Genomic DNA, 23,913 nt, shown 5'->3' with positions numbered 1-23,913 from the left:
TTAAATTTTTGCCCTTTTAAAATTAATTTTTGGGGGTTTTTCTGCTTCATATTTGGATTTTTTTTTTTTTTTTTTTTTTTAAGGGCTTTAACAGCTAGCCACTGGCGTGGTCATTCGCCCTGATTCCGAGTTGGTGTTATATTAATTTATAAGCATCGATACGCTTAAGGTAAGTGAAGAGGGATTCGATGGCATCGGGAAGATTTGGATTTTTCACTACTTTTTACGTAGGAATCGACCTTTTATTAATAACTTTTACCCATTTGCAACTGCTCCATTATGTATTCCGAAACAGGCGTGATTCCCCAAGGACTCATTCAAATAGTCAACTTACCAAACACACCCAACTATGAAGCAATCATTTTCAAAGGTTTGCAATCATTAATGTTGTTAAGAGTTTTCTCCGACAGAGCCGTAAATACTGATATTCAATTATCAGGGATAGTTACAGTTACCCTAAGATTTCATGGGACCTAAGGGATTACGGAATGAAGTGAGAATACTGGAACTCCACGACAAAATGTGTGCCGAATTTAGGAGTGCATTTGTCTGTTTCCAAATGCTTTCCATATTGTAGCTCAATGCATTTTAGGAACAATGTTTGGTCACCCATAATCCCATACTAGGTGGGTATACCGTATACCTATATCAGAATCGACAGCTAGGATTTGGAAACTTGAGATTCGCAAAAAGAGAAAGGAAATGAAGGGGATTTCCAGAAATTTATTTTATTTAATGGAAAACATAATAAATTTTATTACAATACATATAGGTAGATACCATCTTAAAATTCCATTATATTGTTTGTAAAGTTCAGTTTCGCGTATGATTTATTGGTTGAGAAAACACGGATGTGATAGCAAAGAGAAACGCCAACAGAATTCAGAATGGGACAAATATCTTGCTCAATATGGAAGAAATATGAAACGTAAAGAACTTCATCATGAGGTTCATCCTAGCACGGTTGTTGTGAAAGCAGAACTACATTCAAGCTTTTTGTTGACCATTTTCACGAACTTTTTCAATTTGAATGTTTTACGTTGAGTTTTTCAGAACGGAAAAGTTATAATTATGCTTTGAAAACTCTTTAGGAGAAGGTACCTTGATAAGGCTGACTCAACGGAGAGTTTGAATTTTGGAAGGGGAACTTTGTTCACCCTATGTAGGTATATAATATTATCTACCAAGGCAATGTAGACAAACGGCCTCTAACAGTCCAGAAAGAGACCCGGTCCTCAAATTGATTGAAATTTTTAATCAAATCTGTCCAATCAAATAAAATGTTAAAAATTCAAATTACCTAAACCCTAGAGAGATTTTTTTTATTTTTTCTTGAAATGGACAACCAGATAATAGTCTGTCGTCATTACAACTTCACTTGGTTCAATTTCAATCATTTTGGCGCACACAACACCACCGTTCTCCGTTTCAAATTCATTTTTCCAAAAAGCTGACTTGTAGGAGAAGGTACCTTGATAAGGCTGACTCAACGGAGAGTTTGAATTTTGGAAGGGGAACTTTGTTCACCCTATGTAGGTAATATTAACTTAAAAAAAAAAAAAAATATATCGAAATGTGCCCCAGAATTTCAAAACTCCCCCTCTCTCACTCTTTCATCCACAGTCTGTTTTATTTCAAAGATATAGAAAATGTATCATATAATTTTATATTCTATAGATGGAAATATATTACATATTATCATATATATACGGGGTTGATTTTATGATTTTTACGAGCGATGAAGATGGCAAAGCTAGCTACCACAAATGCGAGTGGTTCGTGAAAGAGAGGACAACTAAGGAACTGGTTTAAATTCCAAAGTATCGAGATGGCATAGTCTGATAAGATGATAAGGCCTAACGTTGATGCTAATGATAAGAAAATATTGGTTTCCACAACCCCCAATCTTTCCACCCCCTTCATTTCAAGGGGGGAAGGGAGGGAGATTAATTTCAATGTTATTGATTTGATTTTTGGGGTTTATTTAAATATTGTAAAATGGCTAGAACATAGGTGATTATCTAGTACTTTTTTTACAACATTCATAGTTTATTATTATTCACCCTGTAAAAAATACATGGCATTTCAAGATGGAGAATTGGTGAAAGGATTTCTGCTGGCATGGAGGAGAAATTGAGATATTGTGGAATATGTAAATTCGTTTTCTGTGTTACATGGAAATTCATATTTTGAATGAGTGTTCATCTGGCATCACCGTGCATAAATTACAGAGAAATGAGAAGTTCTGTAATAACTTGTGTGTGTTAAAAATTACTTTCTTTTGTACTTCTTGTACCAACATTTTAAATACGCTTATTTCAAGTTTGAAGAAAGTGGTGTGACTGTGAATGCTCTCTTCCTCCCTTTCTCTCTCTCTCCCTCCCAAAATACATCAAAGCAGAAAAAAACTTCGATACCCCGTCGGGCAATAAACCCTTTGGCGTTCGAAATTTCGAATGTAAATCCCACACTGCTACAGAGGTTGTTGTTGTTGTTCTTGGTGTGTGTATTTGTGTTTTTTTTTTTTTTTTTTTTTTTTTTTTTTTTTTTTTTTTTAAGTCAGGGTACCACGGCGGATAATTATAAATACCTACTCAGGCATTATTCCTCTCGAAACTCAACAGAATGGGCCTTCATCGTCCCAACGGCAACGCTTTGTTTTTTTTTTTTTTTTTTTTTTCGGAAAAATCCCGCAGGAGTTTACAAAAACACACGCGGCGAAAATTTACATAATTTTGAGACGAGGTCAAATTGTCCCGAGTATGTGTCAAGAGAGGGGGAGGGTGGGTGTGACAGAAGGGGAGGGGAGGAGGGTGACAGAGTGAGGGAGGGAGTGGCAGAGTAGGGGAGGGGTGACAGAGTTAAGGAGGGGATGACCGAGAGTGAGGGGGGGGGGGACAGAGTTGAGGGTTTGCTAAAGGGGGAAAGGTTGGAACTCCAAACTCCAGTATTGATATTTTCAATTTTGTATGCTTTTTTTGTGTCCCATCAGGGATACCATTTTTATCAAAGTAGGAATAGCTACATCCTGCTATTCCATACCTTTCTACCTTATAGGTACGTTATGGTTATAAGTTATTATTATTATGTACATAATATGTATTCCCAAAACATAGTTCCATCTGTATACGTCATTCTCCTGAAAAAGTAATGGCGAAAGTTACTTGCTTATTTAGCAGATGCTATCAATTTTTTGGTACTATTATACCTAATTATACGATTTGTTGTATTCTTTCCAAGTGACTTTGGGGGGAGGGAAAGAAGTGGTAATGATGCCGGCACTGGTCGCTACTACCTAATATATAAAGTACGAGTAGCTACTGGATTGTCCTCACAAGGCGAGGCTGAGTATTCCAAGCACAGAGCCGAAAAAACTCTACCCCAGGGCCGTATCCAGGATTTTGTAGAGGGGGGGGGCGCTCCAAATTTTCAAAATCTCGCCTACAGTACAGGAGAAAAATGAAGCTCGAAAGCAGGGGAGGGGGGTGGCTTGGCCCCCTCGGCCCCAATTTTTCGGAGTCTGACGGAGAAAAATGGAGCTCGAGGGGGGCCCGGGCCCCCTCGCCCCCCCGCTAAATACGGCCCTGCTCTACCTATTAGAATCAAACCCGGGACTTCTGGTCAGGTTGCTTTTCTTCAGCATTCGTCTTCCCCTGATTTTGATGTCGCCAGTCGCCACTACTTTACATTTAGCGTAAGAGCTCAGGTAATTTTCTTACTAGCAGTTTCCGTAGTACCAAGGGAATTTCGTTTTCTTGTTAACCTGAAATTAATTTCAGACTTTCTCTGTCTTAACCTTGCTCCATGCTTTGGCCTTTTGTTCAATCCGAGGTATTCTCAACTCCCTGAAGACTACACCAATGTAGAAATCCGTAATTAAATTATTGTGATGTACCTATAGTATGCGCATTGCGGATACCTGCCTAAATAAGGTAGGTAAGGTATATTGAATATATTTATTTTGATCATTGTTCAAGCTTTCACAAAATTTTCACCCCCACTGGTGAAAGGTAGGAGAGAGAGAGAGAGAGAGAGAGAGACGCTTTTTGGCGGTTTTCAGCTCCACTGACTGAATGGATAGAGATATCGAAAATGTTATTGACAGGAGACCCCCAAAATCACGCCTAGGAAACCCAGTTAATCATAATTTAATAGGATGAGGAAAATCATGTGATGTTAACACCAGATTTTTATTATTTTAATTATTATTATTATTATTATAATTATTATTTTATGTTACTTACAGTTTGCCGTGTTGCCGTGGCTTGGCTACCTTTTTCAGACAGTTGGGTTGTTATTGTAATTGAATAGAAAGCATGGTTATGATTAGTCCAAAGGGGGCTTACATTTCGAAATAATTTCTTTCTAGAATTTCCACTTCCCTGCCAGCTTTTCTCTTAGGTCTAAAAATAAAACAGATATGGGATTAGGTACTTGCAGGTACAATAATTTGCATACGTTCACTCTTCATTGACTTTTATTCTCCAGTAATGTTCTTCACTTCATTACATGCTTCATACTTCTCCATACTCATTTTATATTCATTCTCTGTATACTCGTAGGTATAACTAGAAAATATAACTACCTATTACGAGTATAACTACATAGATAGATATAATAATAGGCACACTGAAAAAAAAATTTGTCCGTAATAAGAGGAATTTGATGTGTTACCCAGTGATTTCCTTTTAAAACTGCTACAGCGTGCCTTCCTGATGCAACACAAATAAGCGTATTGTTATGCGTCAAAACTGCCTGTAAAAGGATTTCCCTTTAGGTTATGACGTCATAACTGAAAAGGAGTGAAAGAGTTATGACGTCATAACCGTAAAGGGATTCCTTATGGGCGTCAAAAATTTTAAAAGGAAAGCTCGATGTTGCAATAATATTAACGGTCAAGATCTTACTGTCATAAACATTATTACCAACTGTAACAATCATACTTCATTATGATACAACCCTGCCTGCAATTTAATACTATTCTTTTTCTCTTTGCAACAACAATAATTTTTCTGACGCCCATATGCGGCAAATTGTAATTATAGATATAGCACCCATATGCTATTGATGTTGCAACAATATTTATAGATGTAGTACTGATATGCTATTGATGTTACAACAATATTTATAGATAGAGTACCCATATGCTATAGACGTTGTAACAATATTTATAGATGTAGCACCCATATGCTATTGATGTTGTAACAATATTTATAGATAGAGTACCCATATGCTATAGACGTTGTAACAATATGTATAGATGTAGTACCCATATGCTATTGATGTTGTAACAATATTTATAGATAGAGTACCCATATGCTATAGACGTTGTAACAATATGTATAGATGTAGTACCCATATGCTATTGATGTTGTAACAATATTTATAGATAGAGTACCCATATGCTATAGACGTTGTAACAATATGTATAGATGTAGTACCCATATGCTATTGATGTTGTAACAATATTTATAGATAGAGTACCCATATGCTATAGACGTTGTAACAATATGTATAGATGTAGTACCCATATGCTATTGATGTTGTAACAATATTTATAGATAGAGTACCCATATGCTATAGACGTTGTAACAATATGTATAGATGTAGTACCCATATGCTATTGATGTTGTAACAATATTTATAGATAGAGTACCCATATGCTATAGACGTTGTAACAATATGTATAGATGTAGTACCCATATGCTATTGATGTTGTAACAATATTTATAGATAGAGTACCCATATGCTATAGACGTTGTAACAATATGTATAGATGTAGTACCCATATGCTATTGATGTTGTAACAATATTTATAGATAGAGTACCCATATGCTATAGACGTTGTAACAATATGTATAGATGTAGTACCCATATGCTATTGATGTTGTAACAATATTTATAGATAGAGTACCCATATGCTATAGACGTTGTAACAATATGTATAGATGTAGTACCCATATGCTATTGATGTTGTAACAATATTTATAGATAGAGTACCCATATGCTATAGACGTTGTAACAATATGTATAGATGTAGTACCCATATGCTATTGATGTTGTAACAATATTTATAGATAGAGTACCCATATGCTATAGACGTTGTAACAATATGTATAGATGTAGTTATCTCGGGAACGGTATAAGCTAAAGACTTGACATTAGGTATGTAGTTCACAAATGTGACAAGGATGCAACACAAAGGTTTGGTTAAAAGATGTGCTGAGGTTGGCGGTATTTTGACCGCTTTTTGCGGGTTTCGACCGCTTTTTGGCGGTTTTCAGCTACATCGACTAGACGGTTAGAGATATTGTAAATGTTACAACAGAACATCCAAATAAGCACCACTCAATAGGATAAGGAAAGCCATGTGATGTTCACACCACCTACACCTACCTGTACCTAATACTTTTAGATGTACATGCTCGAATGTAGATACTAAGTATGTAGTGAATAACACTAAAACCTCATATGAATATGAGTATGACTTATTCAATAAAAAGTTGAGTGTAGAGAAGAAATACAATCACGTCAAACTTCTCAGCTTCTCACTAATTCGAGATTTCGAGAAATAACTCCTAATCCGCTTTAGGGAAAATGAAAAGTTTTCTGCACTTTCTGTAAGCCCACAATATCAGGGGAACCCTTGATGATGATTTTGAGGCATGGATTAGGTTTGGTTCGAAATTAGTGCTTCAGTGAACTGTAGAAGTCTCTCTGAAAAAGAGCCCCTGACTACAATGCAAAAAATTCATTAAAAAATCTGTCCGATTAAAAAAAAAGTCACCACTTAGACCCTGAAAGATATCAGAGTCCAAGAAATTTCAGGGTTTTTGGACAATCCATGCAACATGGGAATCCTAATTGAGTGCTGGAATCCCATGCAACATGGAATATGCTAATTGAGTACTAGAATCCCGTGCAACATGGGAATCCTAATTGAGTGCTAGAATCCCATGCAACATGGGCTATCCTTTAATTGAGTGCTAGAATCCCATGTAACATGGGAATCCTAATTGAGTGCTGGAATTCCATTCAATATGGGAATCCTGATTGTAAGGCAATACATTCTGACTGTGTAGATCAAATTCTGTACGTATATTCCAAGGTAAGAGAATTCTATACATTCCAAGGTAAGGCAATTTGAATTGTCGGGTTACATCTACGTGTAGAACAAAGGAACTTTGAAATGGCTTGTGTGTTCATTCATATCACCTTTGAAAGTTGAATGGTCTGCGATCCTGAAGGGGCGTAGGTCCGTAGGTGGCCTCAATAGTTTTGAATCATTTGTAATGGGATTGTAGGTATAGGATGCAAACTATTCAGATTTTGTGTTCACTGAATAAAGGAATCATGCTGGAAGATTCGCAGTTGTAAAATGGAAAATGGACTTGGTTCCCTGTTTATGACAATAGATCAGTTGCGCTCACTTGGTTGATATTGCAAAGTCATAGAGCAGGAAAAATGAGGACCAACGGAATTTTTCTTTTTCTTCTACGACTTCTAGAGCCCGAGATAAATCGATTTAAAAAATACCGATAAATCGTGAAGTTTGACGTCACAGCATACGCTCCCGTAGGCGATGACGTCATAATTCATGACTCCCGCTTCGTTTGTCAGATAGGTATTTACTTATCAGCTGATAATTAATAATACATTTATATATTCATGTATTTATTTATATTTTCAAAAATAAATCAGTAACAATGCAGTTCTATAAATCATAAATGAAAGCTTGAATGTGACCTGCATAAATCATTATCTATTTTTTATTTCCTGAAACATTATGTACTTAGGTAGGTATAACTAATATTCATTAAAATAAAATGAAATCAGGTACCTACCTACCTACCTACCAACCTTGGTAGAATAAAAGCATAGAATACCGGGAGGTAGGTATTAGCTACTCGATGTACCAGTACCCTTAGGTACTCACGAATGGCAAATACAAAACGTAATTTTAACCTTTTCGGGAAAATATAAAACAATTTGAACAAATATTAATAATTTATTGTTATGATTTCGAGTGTACGTAGGTACCTAATTAATTAAAAGCGGAAAATGAATACCATTAACGTTAGATATTAGCTAATTATTTGAATTGTTTAAATAAACGAGAAACCATAATTGGATAATTTTAGTGTTTTTTCATGGTTATATCGGTAATAAATTAGGTACATAATGGGAAAAAATTGAATGCAGTAGGTATTAAACGTTAATTTTAAAACGGTGGATATGTAGCTATGTAGGTATGCACCTGCAGTAAAAATCTAGCTAATAGAATTTTTGCGAACCAAAATGTTCAAAATGCACTTTGTAGCTTTGTACTCATTTTTAATATGTTAGGTATGTAGATACCTATTTACAGTAATTACCCTCTTATGTACGATTTTTTCTCTTGTTTCAGCATCACAGATCTGCTCCCCTAGTGATTGGCGGCCTCTTGGTGGCAATACCCCATTAACGTTAGATATTAGCTAATTATTTGAAATGTTTAAATAAAAGAGAAACCATAATTGGATAATTTTAGTGTTTTTTCATGGTTATATCGGTAATAAATTAGGTACATAATGGGGAAAAAATTGAATGCAGTGGTATTAAACGTTAATTTTAAAGTAGGTATGCACCTGCAGTAAAAATCTAGCTAATAGAATTTTTGCGAACCAAAATGTTCAAAATGCACTTTGTAGCTTTGTACTAATTTTTACTATGTAGGTATGTAGATACTTAATTACCCTCTTATGTACGATTTTTTCTCTTGTTTCAGCATCACAGATCTGCTCCCCTAGTGATTGGCGGCCTCTTGGTGGCAATACCTTTCCTTCCGGCCTCCAATTTGTTGTTTACTGTCGGCTTCGTAGTTGCCGAGAGAATTCTGTACATTCCAAGGTAAGGCAATACATTCTGACTGTGTAGATCAAATTCTGTACGTATATTCCAAGGTAAGAGAATTCTGTACATTCCAAGGTAAGACAATTTGAATTGTCGGGTTACATCTACGTGTAGAACAAAGGAACTTTGAAATGGCTTGTGTGTTCATTCATATCATCTTTGAAAGTTAAATGGTCTGCGATCCTGAAGGGGCGTAGGTCCGTAGGTGGCCTCAATAGTTTTGAATCATTTGTAATAGAATTGTAGGTATATAGGATGCAAACTATTCAGATTTTGTGTTCACTGAATAAAGGAACCATGCTGGAAGATTTGCAGTTGTAAAGAGGAAAATGGACTTGGTTCCCTGTTTATGACAATTATTATGTATTCCGAAACAGGCGTGATTCCCCAAGGACTCATTCAAATAGTCAACTTACCAAACACACCCAACTATGAAGCAATCATTTTCAAAGGTTTACAATCATTAATGTTGTTAAGAGTTTTCTCCGACAGAGCCGTAAATACTGATACCTATTCAATTATCAGGGATAGTTACAGTTACCCTAAGATTTCATGGGACCTAAGGGATTACAGGATGAAGTGAGAATACTGGAACTTACAAAATATGTACGGTTTGAATTTAGGAGTGCATTTGTCTGTTTCCAAATGCTTTCCATATTGTGGCTCAATGCATTTTAGGAATAACAATGTTTGGGATTTAGAGATACCGACGTATGCATCCTAATTACAGTAATTATAGTAATAGTAATAATTGTGCTTTATTATTAAATTTTGACGTATCATGACATTACGTACGAATTACGTACCTAAATATGTTGAGAATAATACCAGTTTCTGTATACCGAGGATAAGGGTATTCCTGCATAAGTAGATACATAAATATATCAGCTGAAATATATAGATACTGTCCCAAGTCATACAAAAGGAGAAATAGACTTCTGAGCATTAGAAAGACAAGTGTTCTTTCTTAAGAATTAGGTAATACGTAATAGGTCTCTTGAGAACCAAGGCGAGTTCATACTTATGGACAAGCTGATTACTCGTATACCGTTGAAAATCGCGACGAAATCAATACCAATATTCTCGCGTAAAAAATTATCCAATTTTATTCCATTTATTTTTCCATTTTCGTGAAACGTCCCAAAGCCTTGGATTTCGGACTTCTGAGCATTAGAAAGACAAGAAAGTGTTCTTTCTCAAGAATTAGGTAATACGTAATAGGTATCTTTAGAACCAAGGCGAGTACATACCTACTTATGGAAAAGCTGATTATAACGTTGAAAATCGCGACGAAATCAATACCAATATTCTCGCGTAAAAAAAAAATTATCCAATTTTATTTCATTTATTTTTCCATTTTTCGTGAAACGTCCCATAGCCTTGGATTTCACAGATATCCTGTATATTATTGTACACATGTATGCACACATCTGCCACCACATCTTTACATGCACAGAGGCACTTGCGGTCCAAGACAAGAACACAGAGGTTTCTACTGATGACTGAATGGAGGGAGAGAGAGAGAGAGACATAGAAGAGAGAGAGAAGAGATGATAAGGAGCTGTGGTCACTGATAAGGGTCCAATCTGTTCATTGTTATTGCATACATCATGTATTGTAAAGGATTGAAGACAATAGGACAAGCATCCTTATTAAGGTGTCGCTGAGCCTGCGACACTTCCTTGAGTATAATGAGATAATAATAATAGACTCTTGAGTGGAAGGCAACCACTAGGCGAGGTTAACGCCTTAGGCGTTCTCTAACACCTGACGCTTAGAGCTCCATTATTATGTGGTCAAATTCTCAAATAAATGATAAAATTCCATACCTCGGCTGGGATCGAACCCACGCCCTCCTGATTACCAGGCGAGAAAGGTGTCGCTGAGCCTGTGACACTTCCTTGAGTATAATTAGGCTTGCCAAATATCCAAAATGTCAATTCAGGACGCGAATCCGCGAACATAATTACCAAATCCGCGAACATAATCGCAAAATCCGCGAACAAAATCGCCAAATCCGCGACCATAATCGAGATTAGAACTTGAAGAAGAGGAATAGGAGAATGAGAAATAGGGAAAGAATTAGAAATGAGATATAAGAAGGTAGAGTAGAACTTGAAGAAAGGGAATCAGAGAATGAGAAATAGGGAGCAAGAGAGAGAGATAGAAAGGAAGGGGGGGAGAGAGAGGAAGATTCATCCCAATAACTCTGATTGTCCGTAGGAAGAACCGTAATCACTGTACTTGAATAGAGAAAACCCTAAAGAAAGCTAATGCTACAGTCAGCATCACATTTCATTAGACAAAGCTTCAAGACAAGAGAACCTTTGAAATGACAAAATTGATTTGGATGTAATTGCTTTCAACGAGTATCTCCAAACAGGGAAAGATGTTTTCAGTTTTCAGAGATAATAAAATTTACCGTACTTCCTGACAGCCGGTCGACAACCAATTCTCGGAAGTTGTCAAGTACATTTTTCTCGACAAGTACTAGAACAAGCTCTCGACAAGTAGGTAATACTAGGAAATCGTCAAGTACGTTTCCAATACCATGAATGTGCTTACAAGGATTAGTAAGCGTTGATCAAGAGAGACTTGACAGCTATCCCTTACCGTTGATTCCAATTTATTTTTCCTAGATTCACTGAGATATCTAGTCTTTTTACTTGGTTCTTCTTCTTCATTTTCTTCTTCTTGCTCTTCTTCTTCTCCTTCTTATTCTTCTTCTTCTCCTTCTTCTGCTTCTTATTCTTCTTCTTTTACTGCTTCTTCTACCCAGCACCAGCTTTGCTACATTCTGTTATCGGTAGACTCCCTTTTTGTCTTCCTCCCCCTCTCTAAATTTCCTCTCAATCTGTTTTTCATTCCCTCTATTGTATTCTTTGAGAGGATTTTACTTTTTTTTTATTATACCCATCTCCTATTGTTTTCTCCCCCTCCTAACACACTCTCTTCCTCTCTCCCTCTTTTCCCCTCTCAGACTCTGTCATATGGACAATCCGTGTTAGGCCCGGCGCACATTGAGACGCAGCTACGCAGCACAGTCACGCAGCACAGCAAAGCAGTTTTTGTAAACCATTGGATTCAATTTAGAACTTGAAGAAGAGGAATAGGAGAATGAGAAACAGGGAGAGAATTAGAAATGAGATATAAGAAGGTAGAGTAGAACTAGAAGAAAGGGAATCAGAGAATGAGAAATAGGGAGCAAGAGAGAGAGAGATAGAAAGGAAGGGGGGGGGAGAGAGAGAGGAAGATTCATCCCAATAACTCTGATTGTCCGTAGGAAGAACCGTAATCACTCTACTTGAATAGAGAAAACCCTAAAGAAAGCTGATGCTACAGTCAGCTTCACATTTCATTAGACAAAGCTTCAAGACAGGAGTACCTTTGAAATGACAGAATTGATTTGGATGAAATTTCTTTCAACGAGTATCTCCAAACAGGGAAAGATTTTTTCAGTTTTCAGAGATAATAAAATTTACCTGACAGCCGGTCGACAACCAATTCTCGGAAGTTGTCAAGTACATTTTTCTCGACAAGCGAGAAGGAGAAACGTAAAGAGAAAGGATGGGAAGGAAAGAGGGGAGAAAAACAGAGGAGAAAGGAAGGAGAAAATGAAGAGAAAAAGAAGAGACTATGGGTGTGAAACTAAAATGAGAATTAAAGGAGAGAAGAAGGAAGAGGAGGGGAAGAAAGATGGAAGAGAAGGGGAGGTAATTAGATTTTTGTACCGTCTGAATTATTAATCCCCACACATTGGATGTTGTGTATTTCTTGTTAAACTTTTAGTCTGGAGGCAACATGGCTTTTCATCGTATAGGTCTTCACTTGTGGAGGCGACACAGAATCTGCGTGCAGTTTTTTTCCAGGCGCGCAGTTTATTTTGATCTTCTTTGTTTTGTGAGTTGATTTTTTTGGATTTCCCTTGAAAATTCTATTATTTGAGTGAATTGAATAGGAAATCGTCAAGTACGTTTCCAATACCATGAATGTGCTTACAAGGATTAGTAAGCGTTGATCAAGACAGACTTGACAGCTATCTCTTACCGTTGATTCCAACAAACTCTTTCAAATATAGGATTGACGAATTCATCTCTTCTAATTCTCTAAAATAACCTAACATAACCTCACTTTATACTCACCTGATCTGGGCATAATAAGTATTTTTCTTCTGCCCTTACAAGATTAATTATTATTATTATTATTAATTGTTACTAGATTCACTGAGATATCTAGTCTTTTTACTTGGTTCTTCTTCTTCTTCTCCTTCTTATTCTTCTTCTTCTTATTCTTCTTCTTCTTCTCCTTCTTCTGCTTCTTATTCTTCTTCTTCTTTTGCTGCTTCTTCTACCCAGCACCAGTTTTTTTCCTCCTTTGCTACATTTTGTTATCGGTAGACTCCCTTTTTGTCTTCCTCCCCCTCTCTAAATTCCCTCTCAATCTGTTTTTCATTCCCTCTATTGTATTCTTTGAGTGGTTTTTACTTTTTTTTTATCATACCCATCTCCTATTGTTTTCTCTCCCTCCTAACACACTCTCTTCCTCTCTCCCCCTTTTCCCATTTCAGACTCTGTCATATGGACAATCCGTGTTACTGTACAAGCTATATTGAGGGCTCTTTTTTTAGAACAAAGAACTTGAAGGAGACAATGGAGACGACACTTTTGTTAAGGAGGCTTTCCTCCTCCCACTTTATCCTCTTTCCTCCCCTATCCTTCCCTCTTTCTCCCTCCCCCTTCTCATCTCAATTGCCTTTATTCTCTTACTTTTTCCTGACATGTTGTCGGTGATGAAGTGCTGAGGAAAAAAAAAGAAGAAAAAAATGCTTTTTTTTACCATGATTTTTTTCAACGGGAATCTTTTTGCCGAAAAGGTTTCAACAGACTTTCTTTTTGAAAAGGAGATTGTCTTATAACTAGGGAGGCATTGAACCTTTTTTCACCCCTCCTTCATTTTCCTATCCTCCTTTTTCTTTCAGCAGAGAGATATTTTATACTTGCCAAAACCTACCAGAAAGCCTGTAAGTATAACGTACTGTCGATTGAGTGGTGAGACAGATAAAAGACTGAGTATGTTATCAAATCTCTCTGTTAAAAGTTTGAGCGACTTAGGTAGAAATCTAAAGCCATGAGAACAGCGAACTCTTTTGGGCCTTCTTCAAAGTAATGGCCTTAAATAGCGGCCGAACTGTACATTTCTCGAGGCTCAGGGACACTTTTGATTTACACTATATCTTCCAAAGGCCGTGAGAATCTCTCTCTCTCTTTCTCTCTCTCTATCGATGGTTTTATGTTTCAAATTTAATATGCGCTACAAATGGGGAGGTTCTCCAATAACAACGATTTGACACCAGAGAAATAGAGAATCAGAGAGATAAAAAGATGGAAAAAGAGAGAGAGAGAGAGAGAGAGAGAGAGAGAGAGAGAGAGAGAGAGAGAGAGAGAGAGAGAGGGAGAGGGGGGGGGGGGGGGAGAAAGCGAGGCAGAGACGAAGGTAGAGAAAGGAAGAGAGAAAAGAGAAGAGCGAAACGGGTGTAAAGGAATGTTACAATACGGAGTTCATTACTTGGAGTAGTCTGATGCCTACAGTACAATAATTTACCTATCATACCTGTACAGAGCACATGTACATTACATAGGTAGGTAATGGTAAGGCTAAGGGCAGTAATGAGAAACTGAGACAAAATAATAGACGAAATAATAGCACATTGCATGATCGAGACATTTACCAGGCGTTCACACAAATTGATTATTGTTAAATTAGACCATGCAATTGAATTTTCAGAGTCTGGCCTAAAGTAAAGGAGAAAAAACCTTGATCCCAGAACAAAAGGAAACCCTTTGGCGTTGTCAAATGGAGAGTGCCTAAGGGCTTGTGTCCCAATCCACTCGACCTCAAAGCAATACAATACATTATAAGCCAAACGCCATACATCATGGAGTTTCCGCAAAAAAACTTGCGCCCAAAGTCACGATCTAAAATGTAAATAGAATTTCCATTTTTTTTTTCTATCCCAATAACAAACATGGCTGCAAGTTTTTGATTTCTCGAAATAAATTTATCCGAAATACAAACAAACATGGGTGACAGAAAACACATTAGTATTATTTATCTAATGAATTACACACACACACATACATACATACATTCTTTACTTGAGGTTGAAATATCTCTAAAGATATTTGGTGGGACGATTTAAAAGTTATGTGAGATTCATCCTTCTCTCTCCCTCCCTCCCTCCCTCTCTCTCTCTCTTCCTCTTTCTCTCTCTCTCGCTCTCTCTCATGGCAGAGTCTTTACCAACTATAGTTGCCCTATTTCTATATAAGGCTCTTCAGCTCAACATGTCAATAGCTCGTTGGTGCCCCGAATAAGTTATTTGAAACTAAAGGTAGAAACACTACTACCATCACGTCACGTGAAGTCATGGGGAGAAATTAAGTTTTGAAAGCAAAAATTGCTTAGCTTGCTTAATGAACACTGCTTAAATGGAACAAAGGTACAATGGAACAAAGTAGAAGGTAAAACATTAACAGACAATAGAAAATAACATCAAAATTGCTTACCTAATATCATAAGAATCCGTTGAAAAAATCTGAAACACAATAAAGAGGATATTATAGGTATTAAACAGTGTTGTACTGAAGGGACAACAAAAAGAGGAAAGTGAAGAAACAAATGCAATAGGAGAAAACGAAGAAACATGGAAAGCAAAGAAAGTCGAGTTATAAAAGTGGAGGAGGAGGAAGAGGAGGAGGAGGAGGAGGAGATGGAAAAGGAAATGGAAAAGGAGTTTAAGTGTGAAAAGTGGAAGAATTGTGGAAGTGTTTTTGAAAAAGTAGGGGTTTAGGGGATTGTACAAAAGACAAGTATGTAACACTGGACCAGGATAGAGAGAGAGAGAAGGGAGAGAAAGAGAGGAAAGAGAGAAAAATAGGAGAGAAGAGGAAGAGAAAGAGAGGGAGAGAAAGAAGAGAAAGAGAGAGAGTAAATAAGAGAGAAGGGAGAGAAATGGTGGAAAGAGAGAGAGAGAGAAGAGAGAAAAAGGAAGAGAGGAGAGAGAAAGAGAAGAGGGAGAGAGTCAGTAGGACGGGTGGTGGAAAAGGACGGAGACATTCTGGATGGAGTGGAGAGGTGGGAGGAGAAGAGAGGAGGGGAGAGGTGGGAGAGGAGAGGAGGAGAGGGAAGGGAGGGGAGAGGAGAGCCTAGTCTCTTGATTTATAACAAGTATTTCATGCTTTATTTATTTCGTTTGCACAAAAGCGTTTTTTTTTTTAAATAATGGACAGTACACAAGTAGTGATGTATGTATGTGTCAAGCAATGTTGAGCTTGTTTAGAGTATAAAATAAAATCAGGCTTTGCGAATTCGATTCCCGCCCAGGCCAGATTTTATCCTGAACAGATTAGGCTCATTCTCGGAACGGCCGGCTTTCTCCTATCCTGTCTTCCTTCCCTCTTCGCTTTCGGGGTGATAAGACCCTAAATTTTTATCATCAAGTGACTTGAAATCTGAGCTTGATATTGGGTTCCATATAGATATAGATAGAAGGCTAAGGCTAGAGTTCTACATATAAATAGGCTTGTACTATACCCATGTTATGTCCTGTTAACTCAGCCTAAAAACATAAATGTTAAAATAAATGTAAACTCAAGGCTCAAGGGATTATGGGGTTATTGCCCAGAGATTGCGCCCAAAGTCACGATCTAAAATGTAAATAGAATTTCCATTCTTTTTTTTTATCCCAATAACAAACATGGCTGCATTGCGCCCAAAGTCACGATCTAAAATGTAAATAGAATTTCCATTCTTTTTTTTTATCCCAATAACAAACATGGCTGCAAGTTTTTGATTTCTCGAAATAAATTTATCCGAAATACAAACAAACATGGGTGACAGAAAACACAGAGGAATGGAGGAGGAAGAGGTGAAGGAGGAAAAGGAGGAGGAGGAGGAGGAGGAAGAGGAAGAGGAGATGGAAAAGGAGTTTAAGTGTGAAAAGTGGAGGAATTGTGGAAGTGTTTGAAAAAGTAGGGGTTTAGGGGATTGTACAAAAGACAAGTATGTAACACTGTACCAGGATAGAGAGAGAGAGAGAAGGGAGAGAAAGAGAGAGAAATATAAAAAGGAGAGAAAGAGAAAAATAGGAGAGGGAGAGAGAGAAGAAAAAAAGAGAGGAAAGAGAGAAAAATAGGAGAGAAGAGGAAGAGAAAGAGAGGGGAAGAGAGTAAATAAGAGAGAAGGGAGAGAAATGGTGGAAAGAGAGAGAGAGAAGAGAGAAAAAGGAAGAGAGGAGAGAGAAAGAGAAGAGGGAGAGAGTCAGTAGGACGGGTGGTGGAAAAGGATAGACATTCTGGATGGAGTGGAGAGGTGGGAGGAGAAGAGAGGAGGGGAGAGGTGGGAGAGGAGAGGGAAGGGAGGGGAGAGCCTAGTCTCTTGATTTATAACAAGTATTTCATGCTTTATTTATTTCGTTTGCACAAAAGCGTTTTTTTTTTAAATAATGGACAGTACACAAGTAGTGATGTATGTATGTATGTGTCAAGCAATGTTGAGCTTGTTTAGAGTATAAAATAAAATCAGGCTTTGCGAATTCGATTCCCGCCCAGGGCAGATTTTATCCTGAACAGATTAGGTTCATTCTCGGAACGACCGGCTTTCTCCTATCCTGTCTTCCTTCTCTCTTCGCTTTCGGGGTGATGAGACCCTAAATTTTTATCATCAAGTGACTTGAAATCTGAGCTTGATATTGGGTTCCATATAGATAGAAGGCTAAGGCTAGAGTTCTACATATAAATAGGCTTGTACTATACCCATATTATGTCCTGTTAACTCAGCCTAAAAACATAAATGTTATAATAAATGTAAACTCAAGGCTCAAGGGATTATGGGGTTACTAGCTGAATTCCGTCGCTTCGCTCCGGAATCCCGCTAGTTCATCCCGAGGCATGGCCAAACTTCTGGAAAAGGCATGGCCGAACTAGTATTTATCAAACTAAAAACATAAACGAAACTCAAATATTAGGCGAGCGAGGAAAAGTTTTCTCTCCCGCAGTCTCTGCACTCTGTGTCTAAATTTTTATATGACTTGAATCACCAACCTCCAGATCTCAATAGCGAAGAACTTTACAAGTCTACACTACTGAGGATAGTAATAATAGAAAAACGTTTAAATAAGAGCATAGATTAGGTACTTCATAAATTTTTATATGACTTGAATCACCAACCTCCAGACCTCAATAGCGAAGAACTTTACAAGTCTACACTACTGAGGATAGTAATAATAGAAAAACGTTTAAATAAGAGCATAGATTAGGTACTTCGTTTACGTGACAGTTCAAAGTAATTGCTTTGCGCTTTAGTTGGAGCTTTTTTCCCATGTATCAAGCGTATTGGGAAGCGCGCGAACGTCAAGACAACTGACGCTCAGCCTATATTAACACGAAACATTAAGTTTTGTAGCAATCAAAACCCCCATATATTACACAAAAAGCCCAGAGGGGGTGGAATTTTAATTACGCCGTTCAGCATGAATGCTTGTCACAAATGTCGTTCTCCACTTAATAAACTACACAATAGGAATAATTATGATGATTAACTACTACGCTAATTTTTATGACTGTTTGAATTCGAACCCCCAACTTCCAGATCTACAGTCCACCGCGCCAACTTCTTCACTACAAAAAAAGCCCAAAATCCACTTTTGTAGCTCTAAAAACCCCAGAGTTCATACAGCATCGACTCAAAAATCCCACAACACCGGTAGACTAGCGTATTGGGAAGCGCGCGAACGTCAAGACAACTGACGCTCAGCCTATATTAACATGAAACATTAAGTTTTGTAGCAATCAAAACCCCCATATATTACACAAAAAGCCCAGAGGGGATGGAATTTTAATTACGCCGTTCAGCATGAGTGCTTGTCACAAATGTCGTTCTCCCATTAATAAACTACACAATAGGAATAATTATGATGATTAACTACTACGCTAATTTTTATGACTGTTTGAATTCGAACCCCCAACTTCCAATGGAATTTTAATTACGCAGTTCAGCATGAGTGCTTGTCACAAATGTCGTTCTCCAATTAATAAACTACACAATAGGAATAATTATGATGATTAACTACTACGCTAATTTTTATGACTGTTTGAATTCGAACCCCCAACTTCCAGATCTACAGTCCACCACGCTAACTTCTTCACTACAAAAAAAAAGCCCAAAATCCACTTTTGTAGCTCTAAAAACCCCAGAGTTCATACAGCATCGACTCAAAAATCCCACAACACCGGTAGACTTAACTTTTTCACTAAAAAAAAGCCCAAAATCCACTTTTGTAGCTCTAAAAAAACCCCAGAGTTCATACAGCATCGAATCAAAAATCCCACAACACCGGAAGAACATGCTATCGACAGCGCCATATTCCTTCCCCCTTATACAAGTTGTTTTACCAAATTACCAGTCTAATAATATAAATATAATGCATTTTTATTATCTGTCTGTTTTCAGCATGGGCCTCATTCTGCTTCTCGCCTACGGGGCTCAAATTCTTCACACCCACCTCGCTCGGAGACGGAGAGCCCTCATCTTTGCCTCGTACTTCCTTCTTGTCATCTTCTCGGTAAAAACCATCAGCAGAAACTACGACTGGAGCTCTCGGGAGAGTTTGATCAAGTGAGTATACCGATTACTAAAATCTAACCCCAATGCCACCAGATTCCTTTCATTCCTTGATGGTCAGGCCAGCCACTTACTATCAGGTAGTTCTGACAGGTACACCTGATCCTGTCCGCCTGTCAGGTCTACCTAATGGTGTGTGTGCTCACCAGGTATCAGGCAGACCTGATCAGGTGTACCTGTCAAGTCTACCTGATAGTGTGTGTGCTCATCAGGTATCAGGTGGACCTGACAGGTACATACAGCTGATCCGGTCCGCCTGTCAGTCTAGATGTTTTGGTTTGATTCTAGATAGATGGAAGATTTTTTTTCATTGTCTGTCCTCCCGAGCACAGTGTGACTCCCAGGCAGCGTTTTTTGGATGAACTATTACTTATTTATAGACTCGATATTTTGAGCAGACCAAACCTAAGATGGAAAGAAGCTAAATGTTGATTTTCTAAGATAAATTGGTGCTGAAGATAAGTTATGTGTTCAAAGTTTCCTGATTGCTCGGTTGTGCTGCTTGAAAGTATCTGGTTTGAATCTAGATGTTTGAAGCCCTAAGGTAAGCTTTTAAATTTAAAAATGTATATTATTTACAAGTCCATCTCTTCAGTTTGTCTGTAAATAATTATATAGTACCTAGATACTTTTATCAAATCAAATTTATTTTACAAGAAAAACACAGTAATATGTAAATACAAGTGTCATAAAATTATACAAAATAATAGCAAAGTAGAAGAAGATCCTCCTTTGGATGATGAGGAAGAGGACCTGACATCTGAAAATAAAAGTGATGTACAAAAACTAAAGTGAACCATCAGTCTTGTTTATACCTACGAATTTACAATAATTGCTTAATAATAAACTCTATTTTAACAAGGTAAATAAATAAATTATTTTCGTCACTCAAAAACCGACTTACCCACCCCCTGTTGATTACATTCAGCTTTTTACACAGAAACACTCCAACACTCATCAACTTGTCTGGGAGTAGAAAATCCCATTACAACATTAATGCTGCAGCGATGTTCTACAGTTTCAACAGCAGGGCGCCCTTTATACAATCAAACTAGCTGAATTCCGTCGCTTCGCTCCGGAATCCCGCTAGTTCATCCCGAGGCATGGCCAAACTTGTGGAAAAGGCATGGCCTGGTTTTTAACTACAACTCTACTTACTCCTCCAAAGACACAATTGCTGCGACTTGTGATAAATTTATTCAAACCATCCTGTAGCTGTAGAACGGAGCATATAGACAAAGTAAAAAGAAACGAAAAAAAGGTGGATCGTATAAACAAGAAAGAAAGAGAAGGTGAAGAAGAGAGCAATTTTAATAGGCCTATCTGGCCTATGGTTTTTTAACTCCAACTCTACTTACTCCTCCAAAGACACAATTGCTGCGACTTGTGATAAATTTATTCAAACCATCCTGTAATTGTAGAACGGAGCATATAGACAAAGTAAAAAGAAACGAAAAAAAGGTGGATCGTATAAACAAGAAAGAAAGAGAAGGTGAAGAAGAGAGAGAAAGAAAAGGGGAAGAGAGAGAGAGAGAGAGAGCGAAAGAGAAAGAAGGAGAGACAGAAAGGAAAAGAGAGGGGGGAGATCGCAAAAGTCCAACAACTAAGAAAGCAAAGTTAAGTTTGAAAACGATAGAAAGAAAAAAAAACAAGTGGGAGAGAATGATGGTGATAGAGAAAGAAGAGGAGGGAAAGGGAGAAAGAGAGAGAGAGATAAAAAGAAGGGAAAGGAAAAGATATAGGAATAGTGGGAAAACGGGATAGGACAAAAGAATTGGAAAGATGCAGAGGGAGAGAGGAGAAAAGGAGTGTGAGAGGGAGGGAGAAAGAAAAAGAGAAAATTCACCGAGGCACAAACGAGGGAACAGAGAAAAAGAGTTTGAAAGAAAAGGAAAAAGGTAATATACCTAGGTAGGTACATAATATACCTACACCTACGTACTCGTTCATAGAATTTGGCAGTGAGGACGAGAAGAAAACGATAGAAAGAAAAAAAAACAAGTGGGAGAGAATGATGGTGATAGAGAAAGAAGAGGAGGGAGAGGGAGAAAGAGAGAGAGAGAGAGAGATAAAAAGAAGGGAAAGGAAAAGAGATGGGAATAGTGGGAGAACGGGATAGGACAAAAGAATTGGAAAGATGCAGAGGGAGAGAGGAGAAAAGGAGTGTGAGAGGGAGGGAGAAAGAAAAAGAGAAAATTCACCGAGGCACAAACGAGGGAACAGAGAAAAAGAGTTTGAAAGGAAAGGAAAAAAAGTTCAACAAAAAAATATACAAAAAACTAACAACAGAAAATAACTTCAGTGGGAAATCTAAACTTTCAAAACTCGTGGACATTATTTTGATGAAATGGTTCATTTTGAATTTGGGAAAAGTTTTTGGGTAAGTTCCGTTTTCTCGTATTGTTGTTAGTTCACCATTGTGTTGGTGTTGGGTGTGTTGTTGTCAAGTATTTTTACCAGATAAGTTGTGTTCAAAGTTTCCTGGTTGCTCGGTTGTGCTGCTTGAAAGTGTCTGGTTTGAATCTAGATGTTTTGATTCGATTCTAGATACATAGATGGAAGATTTTTTTCATTGTCTGTCCTTCCGAGCACAGTGTGACTCTCAGGCAGCGTTTTTTTGGATGAACTACTTATTTATACACTCGATATTTTGAGCAGACCGAACCTAAGCTGGAAAGAAGCTAAATATGTTGATTTTCTAAGATAAATTGGTGCTGGTGCAGACCGAAGAAGAACAGACGAGAAAAATACTCATTACAATAATATCTGTTCTTCTTTCTTCGAAATATCCTAATATATCTCATATCTCAGAGAGAAAGGAAAAGGAACAAAACTTCTCAAACTTCAAACAAAGTAAAGAAACATAATTTTCTTTAATCAAGCAGGGTCCGTCCCTCCGGGAATTTTTTAGCCCGTAGTGATTAGAGAAAATCAGTACCTATGTAGTATGTACCCTACCTAATGGTAATTTATTTTCCTTAAATTTTGTTCCATTTGAAGTCCTTATCTGGGTAGGGTCTTTGGTGATAGAATGATGGATATGTATAATCGTGGTACCGAACCGATCTGTAAATCTTTAGGCACCAAGTTAGATTTTATGCAATACTACCCGTACATAGGTATATGATTGTTACTCAAGGATTATGAAATTATGATTGAAGTTAAAGCTCATTCGACAAAATAATAAGACAGCTGTTTCAAAAGACCGATGTAGGTATGAATGTTACTCAAGGATTGAGGTTTATGAAATTATGATTAAAGTTATAGCTCATTCGACAAAATAATAAGACAGCTGTTTCAAAAGACCGACTGAGCGGGAACAAAAGGAACATTTCCACAGTGAAAGGGACATTTTATCAACCAGAATAAAAAGTTCCAACATATGGTTGAAAGACCGACTGAGCGGGAACAAAAGGAACATTTCCACAGTGAAAGGGACATTTTATCAACCAGAATAAAAAGTTCCAACATATGGTTAAAAGACCGACTGAGCGGGAACAAAAGGAACATTCCCACAGTGAAAGGGACATTTTATCAACCAGAATAAAAAGTTCCAACATATGGTTCTTCCAAATGTGTCCATGTGTCGAAAAGTTCAACTGTACAAGGTATATTGAGGGCTCTTTTTTTAGAACAAAGAACTTGAAGGAGACAAAGGAGACGACACTTTTGTTAAGGAGGCTTTCCTCCTCCCACTTTATCCTCTTTGCTCCCCTATCCTTCCCTCTTTCTCCCCTCCCCCTTCTCATCTCAATTGCCTTTATTCTCTTACTTTTTCCTGACATGTTGTCGGTGATGAAGTGCTGAGGAGAAAAAAAATGCACGTTTTTTTTACCATGATTTTTTTCAACGGGAATTTTTTTGCCGAAAAGGTTTCAACAGACTTTCTTTTTGAAAAGGAGATTGTCTTATAACTAGGGAGGCATTGAACCTTTTTTCACCTCTCCTTCATTTTCCTATCCTCCTTTTTCTTTCAGCAGAGAGATATTTTATACTTGCCAAAAACTACCGGAAAGCCTGTATACCTATAGGTAGGTATAAAGTACTGTCGATTGAGTGGTTAGACAAAAAAAAAAAAAAAAAAAAAAAAAAAAAAAAACTTCCACCCCCGGCCGGGGCAAAAAGGGAATGGGGAAGTTAAAAAAAAAAAAAAAACAGCACCATTTCCAGCCACGGCCGTGCAGAACAGGGAATCGGTAAGTTTCGTGTCCCTCTCCATGTAATGTATCAGCATTAAATTGTTGAGCGACTTTGGTAGTAATCTAAAGACATGAGAACAGCGAACTCTTTTGGGCCTTCTTCAAAGTAATGGCCTTAAATAGCGGCCGAACTGTACATTTC

General features: G+C 37.5%; 1 protein-coding gene across 1 annotated transcript in view; it reads left to right on the top strand.

The window, feature by feature from the left end:
• Positions 1 to 23,913, top strand: part of LOC103507667 (transmembrane and TPR repeat-containing protein 1-like) — a 133,738-nt gene that overhangs the window by 82,238 nt on the left and 27,587 nt on the right. The window contains exons 7-8 of the mRNA XM_026822482.1: positions 8,768 to 8,889; positions 19,402 to 19,566. Of these exons, the coding sequence (XP_026678283.1) occupies positions 8,768 to 8,889; positions 19,402 to 19,566 (287 nt within the window). The remainder of the gene's footprint in view (positions 1 to 8,767; positions 8,890 to 19,401; positions 19,567 to 23,913) is intronic.

The sequence above is a fragment of the Diaphorina citri genome, unplaced genomic scaffold, assembly GCF_000475195.1.
Source record: "Diaphorina citri unplaced genomic scaffold, Diaci psyllid genome assembly version 1.1 scaffold333, whole genome shotgun sequence".
NCBI lineage: Eukaryota > Metazoa > Arthropoda > Insecta > Hemiptera > Psyllidae > Diaphorina > Diaphorina citri.
This window is presented reverse-complemented; position numbering and strand designations above follow the sequence as displayed.